Here is an 18,757-nt window from a genome sequence, read left to right as displayed (position 1 = left end):
ATTTCCATTAAAATTTTTGAGACCTTTGTCGCCAACTGGATCAATAGCTTATAAAAATTTTTTCTCGTTTATTTACTTGGTTATTTTTTTCCGTACTATAATCAGGTACGTACTTACCTTATTCTAAAAAATGCATCCTTAATCATCAGAAATCTGATTGTATGTTGTCGATTTGATAATTCCTCCGAGTTTTTTCTCGCTATGGATTTTGTTCCCAGCTTGCGGTTTACCCCAATTTTTCAGCAAAAAACCTTAACTTTTAGGAGACATGCTTCTGTAATAACATTTAGGTGTTTCATGTGTCATTTTACTCAACTGAGTGTTACTCAATAACTCAATTGTGCTACCTTTGGAATTTTAATATTAAAAATAGTGTCAGTGTAATGTAGTCTTAACTCTAAATTAGGTTAAAAAAAATCATGTATTGCTTCATTAATAAAATTCTTAGCTTTTTCTTAACAAATCCTATGTAATTTAATTTGACTACCTTAACATAACCTCTGCTACCAATGCCACATCGAATGCTGTAGGCCTAAGTCTGAATAATTGTAGGAGAAATTGGTCACCAGTCCCACCTGCCGATTAATATGACGAAAATCGAAAACACTTCAAAAACTAATATTTCAGTTCAGGTTCCGGTCGGGAACCCAATTTTAATCGGTTTAGAACATGATCTGGCATATTGTTCTTATGTTGTTGTCCTTTCTTTATTTTATTTAGAATCAAAACTCCAATATTAATCTGTTTGTCACCATCAATATTATCTGATTCAACTGCTGACGGGTTTTCGGAATGCTTATTGTTTCGGATCCCAATTTTGAAAAGATTTGGATCCCGTTTTTAAAAATGATTTGCGTTCGGATCCTGATTTCGATTTGTCAGAGTTAGCTGTACAACATGTGGTTGATCTGGAACAGCACTTATAATAATCGGATACCCCTATTTATGTTTTCATGATGCTTTATTTTAATATCTTCATTCACTTTATTTAAAGATACTTCTTTACTACATAAATCAAGTCATTATTGTTTTTCGAAAAAGCTATAGATGCCGGCTTCTGTGGATGAAAATCTTTTTTTTCTTACTAATATTACATTACCTACAAATTTTATAATCTAATTATTTGTTATTAATGCTACATCACAAGTTGTATTGCAGACTTTTAAAGGAAGTGTTGCATTTTTTTACACAATAGCCATTGAAGTGTTCTTTTTCTAAACACACTATATGTAATCCTTTTTCCTTTTTAAATACTATAATGATTAAAGCTTTTTATTACCAATTCCACTGTCATTGCATTCAAAACAGTTATTTTAACATTAGAAATTAAAATTTCCATTAAAATTTTTTAGACCTTTGTCGCCAACTGGATCAATAGCTTCTAAATATTTTTTCGTGTTTATTTACTTGGTTATTACTTTCCGTACTATAATCAGGTACGTACCTACCTTATTCTAAAAAATGCATCCTTAATCATCAGAAATCTGATTGTATGTTGTCGATTTGATAATTCCTCCGAGTTTTTTCTCGCTATGGATTTTGTTCCCAGCTTGCGGTTTACCCCAATTTTTCAGCAAAAAACCTTAACTTTTAGGAGACATGCTTCTGTAGTAACGTTTAGGTATTTCATGTGTCTTTTTAGCCAACTGAGTGTTACTCAATAACTCAATTGTGCTACCTTTGGAATTTTAATATTGAAAAATATAGTGTCAGTGTAATGTATTCTTAACTCTAAATTATGTTCAAAGAAATCGTATATTGCTTCATGAATAAATTTCTTAGCTCTTTCTTTATTAACAAATCCTATGTAATTTAATTTGACTACTTTAACATTGCCTCTGCTACCAATGCTACATCGAATGATGTAGACCAGGTTAGTTCCTAGTTCTGAATGATTCTAGGTAAAATTGTGACCAGTCCCACCTGCCGCTGAATATGACGAAAATCGAAAACTTTTCAAACACTAATATTTCAGTACAGGTTCCGATGGGGAACCCGATTTTAATCGTTTTAGAACATGATCTGTCATAATGTTCTTATGTTTTTGTCCTTTCTTTTTTTAGAACCAAAACGCCAATATTAATCTCTTTGTCACTATCAATATTATCTGATTCAACTGCTGACGGGTTTTCGGAATGCTTATTGATTCGGATTCCAATTGGATCCCGTTTTTAAAAACGATTTGCGTTCGAATCCTGATTTCGATTTGTCAGAGTTAGCTGTACAACATGTGGTTGATCTGGAACAGCACTTATAATAATCGGTTACCCCTATTTATGTTTTAATCATGCTTTATTTTAATATCTTCATTCACTTTATTTACAGTTACCTCTTTAGTACATAAATCAAGTGAATATTTTCTTTCGATAAAGCTATACATGTCGGCTTCTGTTAATGAAAATCTTTTTTCTTACTAATACTACATTGCCTACAAGTTTATTTTTTTATTATTGTTATTTGTTATTTGTTATTGTTAATAGCCGCCCTCATCTTCTCAGCCGGCTGTTATTGCGCTCGTATTACAATTCAAAGAATTTGAATTGTATTGGGGCGCTGTGTTTTTTTTTTTAAGATATGTTCACACATTTTTCAATGACTTTGATCTTTCAAAACGGGATAAACAGGTAAAGCCCAGCGGGCATTAAGTTTCATTAGAGGCCCAAAGTGAGCTTCAGTAGCCCATCAAGTGCTTAGAGTAGTGCAGCTGCTGGAATGGCCTTAATTAAAGGTTAAAAGGTCATTTTTAGGTATTTTTGGGCTCCAAAATGTTGCAATTTTTCATGTTTTTTGTAATTTTTTTGATTTTTTTGTTTTAGTCTTACGTTGAAGTTTTTGAAAAAGAATGAAGGCTTTTTGTGAGCCAAAATAACTTGTTATGACCATTTAATGAGCTATATGTTTTGGACCTACAAATACAAACATGCAAAATGATACTAATTTTTGCATTTTTTTTCAAGTTTTTTGAAATAGTTTGTCATTTTTTGAGTTTTTTCTGCTTCAGGGGCCAGGAAATTTCCTTTGTGGTTTGAGAATAGAGCACTGCATGTTTTCTAGTAATAATGAATTAGTTTTCAACATTTTAATGTCTCAAAATGTGTTTTTTTTTTTTCATATAAAATTTGCAATTTTTTCAAGGTTTCCTAAATTTTTGTTAATTTTTGATATTTGTCTATTTTCAAATGCCAGAAAACCTATTCCACTGTCTGATTAAAAGTTACTGAATGGTTGTTGGCTTCAATAGTTTTGTTATCAACAATTTAGCTTTAATTTTAGAAGTTTTTTGATAAAAATTGCTATTTTTTTCAAGTTTTTTCAAAAGGTTTGTTTTTTATTCAGTTTTTCTTGCCTCAGTAGCCAGCTAACCTCATCCAGGGTTTGATAAAACGGTTATTAGACAGCTGCTAGGGGGCAATTGAACGATTTTGAACATTTTAAGAACGAATTTCTATTTTTTGAAATTTTGAGATTTTTTCTAAAAATTATTGCCTATCGATGTTTGAGCCAATGAATTTTTTAATGCTTGTAATTGGGTCAATGGATAGCCTCTAGAGACATAGAAATGATTCTGAAAATATTAATAGCGCAATTTTCAGTAAAATTTGATTAAATTTTGCAATCGATTTCATTTTTTCTATTTTTCGGTCATTTTTGAGTAAATCGATCTTCAAGGGCCAATGAATTTTTTCAGGTCATGCAGATATAATACTGGACCGATTTCAAAAACAAAATATGTTCTTCAACATATTTTTGAAACATGTATTTTTAAAGGGATGAATTTTTGCCTAAGGGAAAAAAGCTTCAAGAGTTTTGGTAATGAGTATGTTTTTGTTTAGTTGGTTTGATTGTTTTAATTTCTCAATTTTTTAATATGATTTTGTTTGTGTTTTGGCTGGCTTTTTTCCAATTGATCTGCTTGTCAATTAGAGTACTTTTAAGTTTTTCATTCAATTCTTTGAATTGTATTTCAGGACTTGTCCTGCTATGTTTTTTTTTTTACTTCGTCAAACTTTTTTTCGCTTTACCATTTTGCCGCTTTTTCGACATTTTGCGTGAAATCTTTTTGACTTCTCTAGGCCAGTTTCTTTCTTCACTCATTCTGCTAAAAGTGGATTTGAACATCATTGCTAAGCAAAGCAATTCAAAATGAAAAGAGTCGGTATAAAAAATTGAAGTCAGAAATAGAAACGGGATAAACCCATAAAGCCCAATTTTAGATGCCCGCTATTTGAAATTCGTTCCTATAAGTCTTAGTTACCACCTCTAATGCTTATTGGTGTTGATAGTAGCCCATGTAGCCTCTCTCTAAGAAACAGAAGTATGTTCAACTACGAAATGCCATCAAAATAAATCGGACTTAAAAAATATTTTTGTACAGAAATCTTTTTTTTTTCAATATATTCTATTCGTTCAATCCCAATCATGCTTATTGGAATCAACGGCGGCTATTTTCCGGCAATCTGCCGGGTATGTTTATTATTTTATTTTATTATTTTTATTATAGTCTAATTTTTTATTATTGCTACATCACAAGGTTGTATTGCAGACTTTTAAAGGATGTGTTGCTTTTTTACACAATAGCCATTGAAGTGTTCGTTTCTAAACACACTATATGTAATCATTTTTCCTTGTTAAATATTATAATGATTGAAGCTTTTCATTACCAATTCCACTGTCATTGCATTCAAAACAGTTATTTTCACCTCTGTTTAACTTTTCATTTTAAATATAAAATGGCTTTGCTCTTCCAATAAGATTATATCAATTTATGGTATTCTGTAACCATTGTAAAACCAAGATTTATGAACTTCACATTCTATTATCAATTGAATTATCTGAAGCACCACATAATTTTAATTGATCATTCAGATTTTTATTGAAATCTTTCAAACAATAAATTAAACCATCCATTCTTTCATTACTTAACTTAGCTTCTCATTTTTGCTTGTTTAATAGCCGCGTCCTCAATTCTAGGAGGATATTATAGCGCTCCTAATTTTTTTTACAATCCAAGAATTGGATTGTATTGGTGCTCTGTCTTTTTTTTATTTTTGTAAGATGTTTTCACACCTGTTTTCATGACTTTGAGCTTTCAAAACTGGATACACAGGTAAAGCTCAGCGGGCATCAAGTTTCATTAGAGTTCCGTGCTTAGTAGACCCTCAAGTACTCAGAGTGGTGAAGCTACTGGGAAGGCCGCAATTCAAGGTTAAAAGGTCATTTTTGAGAGTTTTCGAGCCTAAAATAATAGAAACTTTTAGCACTTTTTCGTCATTTTTTGGATTTTTTGTTAGACCAGTCTGAAATTGAGGTTTTTTAAAGTTGATAAAGGTCCTTTGCAAGACGTAATTGCTTTTTACGGCCACTTAAAGCGCTATATCTATTGCTACTCCAAACATTAACACGGTAATTTTATACTAATTTTTTCAAATTGTTTTGAAAATGTTTGTCATTTTTTGAGTTGTTTCAGACTTTGATGTCAAAAAAGCTCCTCTGGCGTTTAATAATTGGTTGTTGCATAGTTTCTAGTGGTAATGAAGTGGTTTTAAACATTTTAACTTCATGAATTTCACCAATTTTTTTTAAAGCAAACTTGGTTTTTTTTCAAATTTTCTGACATTTATTGTCATTATTCAAGTTCTCCAGCCCCAGGGAACAAGATGCCTCATCTAGGGTTTGCTAACAGTTTACTGAAATATTTTTTGGCCATGGAATTGTATTCAACATTTTAATATCTTTTATCAATTTTTTTTGATAAAGATGCAATTTTTCTTTAAATTTTTATTCAGTGGCCAGGGAACCTCCTATAGGGCTTGATAGTATGTTACTACATAGTTTCTAGGGGCAATAAAATAGTTTCCAATTTTTTAATTTTGCAATTGTAGGGATTTTTTTAAATAAAGCTTGCAATTTAGAATTTTCGATTGTTATCAAAAAATTTTTCATTTTTTTGTCATTCTCTGAGTTTAACTATCTTTACTGGCCAACGAAACTTTTTAAATGTTGTAGACGGTTTACAAAACAGAACTCCAGAGTCCAATGTTTTGACCTTTTTTAGAGCCCTATTTTTGGAAATTTTCTTTAAATTTTCTCTTCTCAGTTTCTTCATGCCTTTGTCATATTTGTCCAGTTCATCTACTTTTAGTGGCAGATTCATCTCCTTCAAGGTTTTTGCGTGAGTTAATGAGTATTTTGAAATGAGTCATTTATAGCCTTCAAGTTAAAAGCTTCAAGGGTTTTAGCAATGATCGTTTTTTTTTTGTTAGTTTGTTTGATTCTTTTAGTTTCTCAACATTTGAGATTTTGTCTTGTTGGCTGGGATTGTTCAATTGATCTGCTGGTCAGGTTCATTAGGTCTGTCTTTCATTCAATTACTTGGGTTGTATTTCAGGACTTGTCCTTCTATGTTTTTTTACTTCTTGGAATTGACTTTTTCAATGACTTACCTCACTCAAAAAAATGACTTCTGAGCCCACTTATGAAACTTTAAATTTTATGAACATTTACGTATTAAAAGTCAATAGTGTGCATCTAAGTAGTGCCAAACATATGCCCTAATTCTTGAATATTAGAATCTTGAGTTTTTGATTTCGAATATTAATTTTGGGATCTTTTACGTTTGTGCCCCCCCCCCCCCCCAAATATTGCACGTGCAACTGGGGGGTGCAAATAATATGCGCCCAATAAGCTGAGGGGGCACAAACGGAAAAGATCCTAATTTTGAAAAGCCCTATTTGGGTTTTCTCCTTATAGAGCTTATGTGTCGCATAAAAATGACAGTCCGAAGCTAACCCAAAAAGTCTATTAAAGGACTGGTGGTCGATCTATATATTTTATTTCTATAGTTGTTTCAATTCATGTAACGCCACAAACGTCTATCGCTGCCATTTTTCGGCAATCTGCCGGCTATGTTTGTATTATTTACTATAATCCATGTCGTGGGCATAGCCGTAGTCAAAACCGTAATTTGTCAAGCTACAACCTCGTTGATTCGAAACAAAACTCCGCTATTTTGGACAAAATCGTAAAATTAATTGGCCCGGAATTTATCCTTTGGAAAGATTTAACATTTATTTTCTCTATAACATGGTCGCCATTTTTCAGTTTGGAGCTTGTGGTCAGGAGTGAAGTTAGAGTTATTTTTTCAAGGCTCTTAGAAGCATCAACTGGAGTCAAATTTATTGTAGAATGAATATCATTGCTACATGTCACCATCGCATCAATCAAAAGATTTACCTTGACCTATAGTAAACATTGATTCATCGATTTTATGTAGCGATGTCCTTACGAATCGTTCTATGAGCACAGCTTGTAAGTCACTTCAATTTGCTAATTTTAAGGTCGTGATTTTTAATTAATGTTTGAACCGATAACTTTTTAGTTACCCTTTCGCCTAATGTTATGTCAAAAGCATTGGTAATTGATAACCTGTTTTATTCTTTTAAGGTATAGCTCAAGCATGTATATATATATATATATATATATATATGTGTGTGTATATATATATATATAAATTTTATATGTATATATATATATATATATATATATATATATATATATTTATAGATTTTATATATATATATATATATATATATATATATATATCTGTTACTGTATTGTTTATAGTTTTCATTGTATTTACCTGAAGATGTCTTATCAATTAAATCAGCAGACCGCGTTTCATCTTTATATAGTGGTGTTATTTTTTCTCTTCAAAACTTTGTTATTTGCAGACTAATTAAAACTTGGCTAGTAGCTGTTTACTTATTTACGCTATTTAAAAACAAAGTTTTCTAGTTGTCCTTCGGTTAATTTTTGCTCGTTATAGTTCCTTTTGATATTTTCAACATTTTAATATGTTTCCTTGCTACTCGTGTTGTCCTAATTGTTTTCTAATCTGTTTCTGTTGTTTTACTTTTCAGATTAACGTTTGTTCTTTATCTTCATTTTTTAAATGTCTTAATAATTTATTTCTTTAACTTTTCCTCGAACCTTTCGTCTGTTGTTTTTAATTCAATAGCTATTAAGGTCAGCACCTAGTCTACACTTTTTTTCTAAATTTTTTTATATGTTATTCGTTTTTAGATTTTCTCATATCACAAGTTTAATATATATTTGGGTTATTTTAATGCTTAGTGAGGTGGTTAACGAAATCTTTTAAGTAACTTATCAGTATTGTGGCTGATATGACAGAACTATGGACCATATAAACATTCTTAACGTTTATACAGTTATTACAATCGCAATTTATTTAATTGAAGTTCGTTTTAAGAAAATTTGAAATTTGTCCGTACAAACAAAATTGATAATGACGCTGCCAATAGTGGTACTTGTATTTTATGCAATCTTGAAGTTTTAAGTAAGAATTTAGCTAGACGCAATCGATCAGCTGCAAGTTAAAAGAAAGAATAAAAATTTTGGAGTGTTGATAATATATTTAATGATGCTTTTATGGCAACAAAAGAATAGTGCTTTCGAAGCTGGTAATTATATGTAATCTGAATTAAGAGATTATGTATTGTACTATATGTAATGAATTTGATAAGATTGTACTAAGCATTTAAAAATGAATCACATTCACACAGTGTAAAAATGGGTCTGATTTCACTGAAATTGTAGGTACCAAAAAGTCTAAATGTAATGAATGTGAGATTGAAATAAAGAAGATTTTATAGGTATTCCTTTTGAAACAAACAAACAAACAGCAATGAATTTTAGCCGAGTTCAGAGAAAGGTTCCATTTCGAGATAAAACTCCATCTGGAGACCAAGCTGGAGTACGGACCAGGATCCAATCTCAGGCTCAGAATCAATTTATCTCAAGATCGAACTCAGGATAATGATGAAACCGGAACTTAAGAACATAAAGATAAGAGCGGGTGTTTTAAGATGGATAATGCTATGCGATGATAGCTTTAAGCACATTAACACAAAAGAACACAGGGTAGAATATGGTGATAGATTGGAGAGGAGATTAAATTGGCGAACATACAATAGAAGATACGTATAATTTCGAACTGAAGATAAAATATAATCATATGACAACCGTTGGTAATTTTTGTAACGATCCAATATTCAATTGTGAAGATTTAACTACCATAAATCTTGCTTTTAACTATAATTCTTTTGGTAAAGTTAATTATTTATTGCCTATTTATAACCAAGAAAAATTATGCACAATTGCACTACCTTTAGGTTGTGTAATACAACTGTAGATTTAAATATGATAAATAGTGAATTACAGACGACAGCAATGATTACAAAATTGAATTACAAGGTTATTTTCTTCCACTTAGTCCCGATGATATAACTTAACATCAAGTTATGCTACATGTTCATAATTTTAGAAGAAATGAAGATTTATTTCCTAAGGAAAGGTTTCGCAGTATACATAGGCTCTACTAGACTAGTTTACCGAGTAAAGAACACTTCTATTCAAAATTGAAACAAAGTTATATAAGTAGCGAATAGTAAAAAAACAGCTCTAAGGATTAAAAAAGTATGAATTGCTGCAGATTGTTGATTATCTAACGGTATTTTGTAAAACTGATGTGTTGTTAATGATTAATAGGTTTGAAAAGTTTAGATCTTCGTATTTAGAACAATATGGAATTGATCCATTTTATACATATTCAATATCACGTTTGACATGGTTTAAATTATACCAAAAAATCAAATGTTACGAAGAAGATGCAGTTCATAGCTATGATACAATTCAAAGCGGCATTAGAGGCGGAATATCATCAGTATTGGGTGGTTTTCAATTTAAATGTGTGAATAATTAAATTGATGCTGAATATAATGGACTGGAAGATTATCCAGAAGAAGCAACAGCTGGTATAAAAACAAATTACTCAATGCCAAAGAATAATAATTTCTACTAATTACGAACCAATTGCAAAAAAATGAGACATACAAATAAGTATAATTGTAATTGATGGTGAAATGTTGGATTGTTATTTGGATCATGGGTTAAGGTTAAACATTAGATAAAAGACAATTTGAGTGATAAAAGAAGTGTAAATGGCTCAGACCTTACATTTAGTTAATTCTCAAAAAATAAAAGCTAAAGCTAAGGATGATAAAGTTGGCAGTGCATTCTTCAAATTAATCAATAGTGGATTCTATGTTAAAACTATTGAGGAAATATACAATAGACAGTATGTACAAATAGTCATTGACGTGTATAGATATATAAAGTAAGTTAAGATTATTAATTCAAGTTTAGTGCACTATTCGATGAGGCATTGGTAGCAGTACATAAAACAGAGGTAATATTAAATTTAACAAATTCAATTACATAGGATTTGTAATTATAGAGAACTGTCAGAATTTTTTTCGAGCAATATATGATTACTTAAACCTATTTGAAGATAAAGCCTACGTTATACTAATTCTGAGAGTAATTTTGTTTTTCAGAAACTTTGGTATAGATAACATGAAATATAAAATACCTAATTTTGTTACATATGCAGGTCACTTTAAAGCTAAGGTTTTTTAAACAAAAATGTTAAGTGTGAACTATACGTTGGTTACAAACCCGATTGTGGTATTGAAAGTGATAGGCAAAAGATAAATACAAAGGAAAAAGATAAAATAGTCATTGATCCATTTGTGATAAAGGTGTAAAAGATGTTAATGGAAAGTTTTGTTCTTATAATTAATTTTTTTTTTCAGGATGTGCTTCAGGTTTTGGTAGAAACAGTTTTATTGCCGTTACTACTTGTTTTTTTCTGTTTTTATAATTTGGTCCAAAAAAGTCATGTTTACCTAACTGAGTCGCGAAATATATTTAGCCCTTATTGCTGCTTTTTTTGTCAAATAGAGTATTTTTTATAGCCGCCCTCATCTTCTCAGCCGGCTATTATAGCGCTCCTATTTTTGTTTCTTACTTCGTCGATCACAAAAATGTTTCGCTTTACCTCATTTTACCGCTTTTTCAACATTTTGCGTGAAATCTTTTGACTTCTCTAGGCTAGTTTCTCTTCTCTCATTCTGCTAAAAGTGATTTCATTCTGCATCAGTTGCTCAGCAAGGCAATTCAAAATGAACCGAGTCAGTATAAAAAATTGAAGTCAAAAATAGAAACGGGATAAACCCATAAAGCCCAATTTTAGATGCCCGCTATTTGAACGTCGTTTCTATAAGTCTTAGTTACCATCTCTGATGCTCATTGGTATTGATAGTAGCCCCTATAGCCTCTCTCTAAGAAACATGAGTATGTTCAACTACGAAATGCCATCAAAATAAATCGGACTTAAAAAATGTTTTTTGTACCAAAATCTTTTATTTTTCAGTATCTTTTATTCTTTCAATCGCAATCATGCTTATTGGAATCAACGGCGGCTTTTTTTCCGGCAATCTGCTGTGTATGTCTATATTTTTTATTTGATTGATTTTACTGAATTTAAAGTTTTTTCCTGTTTTCAGTGGTCGCCCTCATTTTCTCAGTCGGCTTTTACAGCGGCCCTAATTTGTTTTACGACTGGAAGAAGAGTATATGTGAACATAAGAATTTAGAGTGTATTTAATCCAGGATGTAAAAGCGAATGCCGCACGTGATTACAAGTTTGTAGGTCAAACGTTCTAATTGAAGGGAGGACAGAAGCGGGTGTGGTGTGACTTTTCTTTCTTGTCGCCATTTTGAGAGTGCGAGAAAGGTAGGTCTAGCAGTCTGAAAATATTTTTTGCTCAGCGAACAAAAGTTCTGATCACTTGCGGCTCTTTTTAAGCTTTTTATTTTTTTTACTTTTTCGGCTTAAATGATTTGCCTGCACTATTTTAACTGATAGCTGTACGGTTGGGAGCATTTCGATTTTTTTCCCACTTTGAATATTTCGCAGTTTTAGAGGCTTTTTAGCGGTTATGTTCTTTTTCTTGTTTTTGTTTGGGGTAATTATTTTGGTTGGTATTATTTTTTGGTTTTCGTGATTTCCTCTTTCTTTTCCTTTATATCAATTTATGTTTGTTTTAGTTGAAAATACGCTAGATCTCAATTTTTTTTGCTTATTGGTTCTTTTTGAAATTTTTGTTCCCAATTCTTCTGTTTTTCGGCACCTTAGAATGTTTTTTATGTTAATTGTTCAAATAGGATTGCTGGTATCGTTACTAGGTCAAAACAATTGAAGGTTTGATAGCACATATTTTCCGTAAAATAAATTAATGAGTCTGCAGTTTTCGTAGTTATTACTCCTTGCTAATGTTTTAACTGTTGTCCAGTGCGTTAGGGAATCGTGTGGGTGCTTAGTTAATAAGCGGGAAGTGTTTATTTTTTAGAGAATATTTTTAAAAAGTTTAACGGATTTTTGTTATATTTTTTGATATTCAGTTGTTTAACACAATTATTTCATATAAAATAATCCATTATAAACAATGTTTTGGAGTTGGAGCTTAACAAAAAGTATTTCCAGGAGAATAATACCCTAATTCGTTCTTTCGCTTATAATTTGTTGTTTCAGTTTGAATGGTATAATGAATTTATTTTAATTAAATAATGGTTGGTTAGGAATAAGTTAAGTAAGTTAAGTTAAGTTTTACTTAAATAATTAAATAATTAAATAAGTTAAGTTTTACTTCGTGTCGATTCCGGCTGTTTTTTACTTCGTCCAATATAAATTGTTTCGTTTTACCATTAGCTATAGCTTGTTCAAAATTTTCCGTGAAATCATGACTTTTGTAGGCTAGTTTTGTTCTTCGCTCATTCTACTCAATGCGTTTTTAAGCAGCAATTGCTCAGCAAAGCAACCTAAATTGAACCATAAAAACGAAAATAAGAATAGAAACGGGATAAACCCATAATGCACATTTTTAGGTATCCGCTACTTGAACTTTGTTCTTATAAGTCTTAGTTACAATCTCTAATGCTTATTGATAATGGGGTTATGGGAATCAATGGCGTCAATTATCCGACAATCTGCTCGATATGTTTATGATTTTGTGTAAAATAGCGTGTTTTTTTTACGTGTTTGCGTTTCTCTCTGTGTCCGGTGAGCCAAGGGTAGCTGTGTACACATTACTTGCAATCATATTCCTTGCAATTGGACGCTGGTGATGTAAAAGGTGCAGACGTTGAAGCGTAGAGTTTAATTGTACGTTTTTTTTTTAATGTTTACAGGACGCATCTGAAGCTCAAAGGTCTTCGATAGAAAATAAAGTCAGTTCAATTAAGGAAGTCAACGGAGATTTAAGATTAACGATCCATGACAACAGTGATTTCTGTCTCGAAAATGAACGATGTAAATACAAAGAGAAAGTGGTGGGTGTAATGGAAGCGTTAACTAGCAGCGAGGAATTTAAGAATACGGTGACTCATGTCGTGGTACTGGACCCAATTATGGCCATCTCAAACATGAAGCTGCTCTTTTTGCTCGCAACATCTAAACAGTAAGAAAATTTTGATAAAAAATGTCATGGTTTCGATGTACACATGGACCGCTGACAATCATTGTTTGTTAGAAGATTTTGAGAGATTTTGAAATTCTAAATGCAATTCTTTGTAATGTTACCTCGTTCAAACGCTTAATTGACTGAAATTCATGTCTGAAAAAAAACAGGCTAAATTTTGACGTAAATTTATTGTTAAGAAAGAAAATGAGCAATATCCTGGCCCACGTTGTGTTTGTTATTCACGCAGCTTTTTTGAGTAAATCTCAGTGGGGTTGAAGGAGGTCATTGATTTCTGAGTTTCTGCCGATTTGGTACCAGCGTAAGTGTTGTCATTTATTCATGTGTTCATTTTCACATCTGTAAATTTGCCGGAGGCTCAGAATTACATACGTCAATTGTCACTGGAAACCTACACTATATAAAAAACGCCACTTGACGGTGATCTGTGAGGATTGGTTTGCAGATTCATAGCTGCCGTTAGCCTCTCAAAAGCTATTAAGTAGGCGCTCTCCTTTTTTGAAGTCCAAAGGCTTTGGTTTGTATTGGTGCGCTGTCTTTTCTTATGATCTGTTCACACTTCCAGTTACACTTAAATTGGAGCGAGAAATTTGTGTTTGAGCTAATTTTTGTTTTTGAGAAGAGGGTTTTTTGGATCTTTTCCGTTTGTGCCCCCCCAGCTTAGTGGGTGCATATTATTTGCAACCCCCAGACGCACGTGCAATATTTTTACATAACGATTTACTATGTAATGACACGTGCTCTGTCACTGGGGGGAGCATAACGTACTGGGGGGGCACAAACGGAAAAGATCCGGTTTTTTTTTGCACGTGGTCCAATTTGACTCCTTTTTAATGTTTTTTTTTTATTTTCCTAACTAGTGTTTTAAAAAGGTCATAATTGTGTTCAAATAATGAATAGTTGTATTTTTTGAATTATTAGTGATTTTTTGCCCTTAGTCTGATTAATGACTGGTCTCAAGGGCTCTGTATCGAGGATTAACAGGAACTATGCAGTAATTTCATTTGATATCTAAACAATTTTGCTACTTTGTTTGAAGCAGTTATTATAAACGTGTGTCTTGCTTTAGTTGGATCGCTTTCGCGCTGTCACTCTAGATTATTCTTTGACTCCACAAGTAACTTTTTCACGCTTCACTTCAATTTTGAGTGATCTCAATTGCTATCATTGTTTTTTGCTAATATAAAGTGATTGTGAACGGCTGAGCAAATCCGTTGTATCTTAATGATTTAGATGACAGACTGCTACCCTGGAAGCCGATGGTTCGAACTCTAAAGCTGGAGTTTTTGCAGAGTTTAAAATAAAAAATGAACTATAGAAAAGCCAATTCTCCTTCTGCAGTAAAAGTCTTTAAGTACCAACAAGCATCCCAGGAAAGTTAAAAGAAGCGAAAATGTTGGATAAAAAAGACACGAGGCTACAATAATGCTTAATATTTTATCCAAGAGCAACTCTGTACTGATCTTGTTCCACTCCCCATTCGCATCTGGAATCAGAAATATGAACATAGCCGGAAAATCGCCGTAAAATATCGTACCAATCATCCTCCCACGGTAGTTAAAAGAAGCAAAAACGATGCATAAAAACATACGGCTACCATAATTGCTTGAAATTTTATTCATGAGCAACTCAGTACTCATCTTGTTTCACCCTCCATTTGCAATGGAATCAGACATATAAACATAGCCGGAAAATTGCCGTTAAATAGCCGCCGGAATAGGGACCAACCCGGGGATGAGATTGAAACAGTTAACCACCCTGAGAGAATTATTTATGCCCTTAAGCTTTTTTGCAGGAGAATTGGCTCTTCTATCGCTTATTATTTACTTTTAATTTCTCTCGTATGAACTAGCAGTCATAGTAGTTGTGGTTTTTTAATCGGATTTTTCACTTGATCGTTTTCTCCAGACCCTCCTCACACCCCACTGTGCCTACATCCCTCACTTTTCTCCACCTCCCTCCCCCTCAACCCCACTGTGCCTACATCCCTCACTTTTCTCCACCTCCCTCCCCCTCAACCCCAACCCAGTCAATCTTTTTTCTACCCCCTCACTTCCTCCACTCAAGCTTAAGGTAGCCTCACTAAGCAAAATCGAAGACAACTACTCTGCTCGCCAGTTGTTAGAGAGCATTTTGACCGACATTATTTGGCTATGTTTTAAAATTGGTTGCTTTGTTCACGCATTTGATCTGAAATCTAAAGAGTAGTTGTGTCGACTTATCTTTCACAGAAAAAGACAGTTAGTCTCACTAACTTGAGTTTGATTGAGGACATAACGTCAGTTCATTGACAGCCCACGGTTTACTTCCAACGCCTCTCATTTTACCTACCTCACCCGTAGAAATACCATTTCCCCAAAAAATATGCTTGCACCAGCAGCTATTATTGCCCCCCTTCTAACCACCTTAGACACATATTTGACAGATTTATCATGTAGTTTTTAGAAATGAGTTAAACACACTATTCTAAAGGCCTTAGAAACATAGAAAAATAATATTTCAGGGATTTATAATGTAGTTTTTAGAAATGAGTTAAACACACTATTCTATTTTCAAACCCGGGTACCATTTGTGTCCGAAGTAAAAAACAACTTAGCAGCGCAATTCTTGAATTGCAATCCAGAGGTTGAAATCAATACGGACTTTTCTTGTTCCTACATCGAGTTTCCAAGAACCATAAAAAGTTACAACCATATAATGAAAATATTGGTATTACCTGTTTTTAGAATGCTGTTTTTGGAATCGTTGACACACAAAAATGGCAACAATGAGGCAAAAACTGAATAAATAAGCCAAACCACAGTTTATGAAAGACAGAGGCTTCAAAAAATAAAACGTAACATGCCAAAGTTCTTAACAACAGCACACCTTAAAATTTTAGTAGTTATGAGATAGTTTTCAAGAGTTCTAAAGCTGGAAAAATGACAATAGAACTACAAATGAATTCAAAATTCACTTTTGCTTTCATGATTTAGTTTTTTGATCAAACATATTTGTTCAAATCTGACCTTCAGGGTAAAATCTTCAAGAATTATAGCAATGGTTATTTTTTTGTTTAGTATGTTTGATGATTTTAGTTTCTCCAATTTTGAGACCGTTTGGCTGGCATTCGTCAATCGAGTTTTTGGTCAGATACAATAGTTCTAAATTTTTTATTCAATTCTTTCGGTTGTATTTCAGGACTTGTCTTGCTATGATTATTTGTAAGATGTTCTCATACCTTTTTCCATGACTTTGAGATTTTGAAACGGGATAAACAGGTAAAGCTCGGTGGGCATTAAGTACCTCAGCTGAATATAGCTGCTTCTTGGTGTTTAATGTGCTGAAACTGCTTGAGGGCCTAAGTACAAGCTGAAATGGTCAATTTTTCCTTGTTTTTTGTCAATTTTCTTTATTTTTTAGTTAATTTGGTTTTTTAAAAGACCTGGTCTGTCATAGTTTACATGGCTGTTGTGCTATACGAAATATTTTTTATGCGAAAGTGTTCAGTTTCTCTTTGATATATATGCCAACTTAAGCGCCAAGTTTAACTTAACATTTTACTTTTAGCAGTATTTTAATAATTTATTAAAACTTTTTTCGCTTTTTTTTAGTTTAATGGGACAAAACTTTTTGAACGACTAATATATGACAATTAATAGGTGGTAGCATCGCATAAGCTATTTCGAAAACTTTTGCGAAGATGTTTGGAACCTTTTTTTGTTATTTTGAATTATTTTTCTGGGTTTGAATCAGTTTTCGCCCCTGCTTGGCTCGTATATAACCTGAAATTTTATTATATCCCGCAAGTTTGCCATTTTGTAGTTTTTGCAGGGATTTGCTGGTTTTGATGAAACTTGTATCTTTGGTCGCAAGTAAAGTATTAAATAATTTCGAATTTTGTCGCCAAATTTGTTGTTTTTGGTTTTTAACTGCAATTTTTCAACGTGTTTTTGAGTGAACACTGCCGGTTTGTTTTTCGTTTTTTTTTTCAAATTTTTGTATATTAGTTATCGGTTCTCGCTATTTTAATAGCCGGGGTATCTAGAATTCGAATTTTCTTTTGATAATTCTCAAATTTTGGTTAATTTTTTGTTTAGCTTGTGTTATCCATTTCTTTTGGTAGTCAAATGAAAGTTAAAGTTTTCCATTCGTTTCTTTGGATTGTAATTCAGGATTTGCCCTGCTATGTTTTTAGCTGAAGCAATTTTTTTCATGACTTGGACTTCTTTATTTTCGAACGTTGACTTCTGTTTTAGAACGTTGACTTGTTTTCGAACTTTGGACTTTGAGAAATGGTTAAGTGACTCTACTTGAAGTCACTGAGAACTGCTGGCGTTTATCGAGAACCGCGAAGCGGTTCGATATATTAAGTCAGAATTTCGAAGTGACTTCTGCAGAGTCACTTAACCATGCTCAAAACACGAAACGCGCACGTTTTAAAATGACGAAAGTCGACGAAATTCAACTTCTGGCTAAGTAGCAACTTCTGGCATTTTAACTTCTGGCGCTGTAGACTTTCGACATTTTAAAATGTGCACGTGAGTGTTTTAACAGTAGCTTAGTTACTAATACCTACTAATTAGGAAATGGTGGTAATACTCAAGGTGGAAAGGTTTTTTTTCATAACAGTCCCTCCTCCCTATCCAAACTATAGACCTCTAAGAAACCTTCCCCCCATCTCATCACCCCCTACCCCACCTCATCCCCTCTTCAAAAGAATAATCTGTAATGACTTCATTTCAATTCCATAGAGAACATAGTTGCGCCACTCGCCCTTACAGGCCACTGCCTCCCTTCCGCACGACTGAAGCGGGATACAATAGAATCGAGCCGTTCGAGTCTCTCGAGACCATTTTGTCATGTGTCTGTGGTTACATTTAGTTTGTTTTATTCACGACATTCAAGTTCCGACTGCGGCGACATCGAATGGTTTGTTAATTGCTGTCAAACGACGTTTGTAGCAATTATATTAATTCTGCAGTATTTTTTTAATGCGATTTTTAGCTTGACCGATTTTTCGTCTGGCCCATTTGACTTTTTGCCCTCAAAAATTGGATAAACATGTAAAGCCCAGAGGGATTTATGTGGCTGAACAACTTTCTTAGAACCTCACACCTTACTAGTCTCTCAGTATGCGATTCACCAAAACTTTTTTGAGGAGACAGAATTGGAATGTGTGAAGGGCTGTTCTTAATCGTAAGAGTTTGACCCAAAACCCCCACCACTCCTCCCCCGGTCCACCCTCCTCCACCAGATTTGGCCTCCTTCTCTCCCACATCAAGCCCTCCAAACGCACCCCCCCCCCCCCTTGACGCCACCGCACTGGCTGTTTGAGGGCAATTCGATCGACGTTAGTTGATTATGTTAATTGATTC

General features: G+C 33.0%; 1 protein-coding gene across 1 annotated transcript in view; it reads left to right on the top strand.

Moving 5' to 3' along the window:
- Positions 1-18,757, top strand: part of LOC142338013 (multifunctional procollagen lysine hydroxylase and glycosyltransferase LH3-like) — a 77,203-nt gene that overhangs the window by 29,728 nt on the left and 28,718 nt on the right. The window contains exon 10 of the mRNA XM_075387650.1: positions 13,111-13,379. Within this exon, the coding sequence (XP_075243765.1) occupies positions 13,111-13,379 (269 nt within the window). The remainder of the gene's footprint in view (positions 1-13,110; positions 13,380-18,757) is intronic.

The sequence above is a fragment of the Convolutriloba macropyga genome, chromosome 1 (assembly GCF_964194025.1).
Source record: "Convolutriloba macropyga chromosome 1, txConMacr16.3, whole genome shotgun sequence".
Lineage (NCBI taxonomy): Eukaryota > Metazoa > Xenacoelomorpha > Acoela > Convolutidae > Convolutriloba > Convolutriloba macropyga.
Note: the sequence above shows the minus strand (reverse complement) of the source record. Positions and strands in the feature narration are given on the sequence as shown.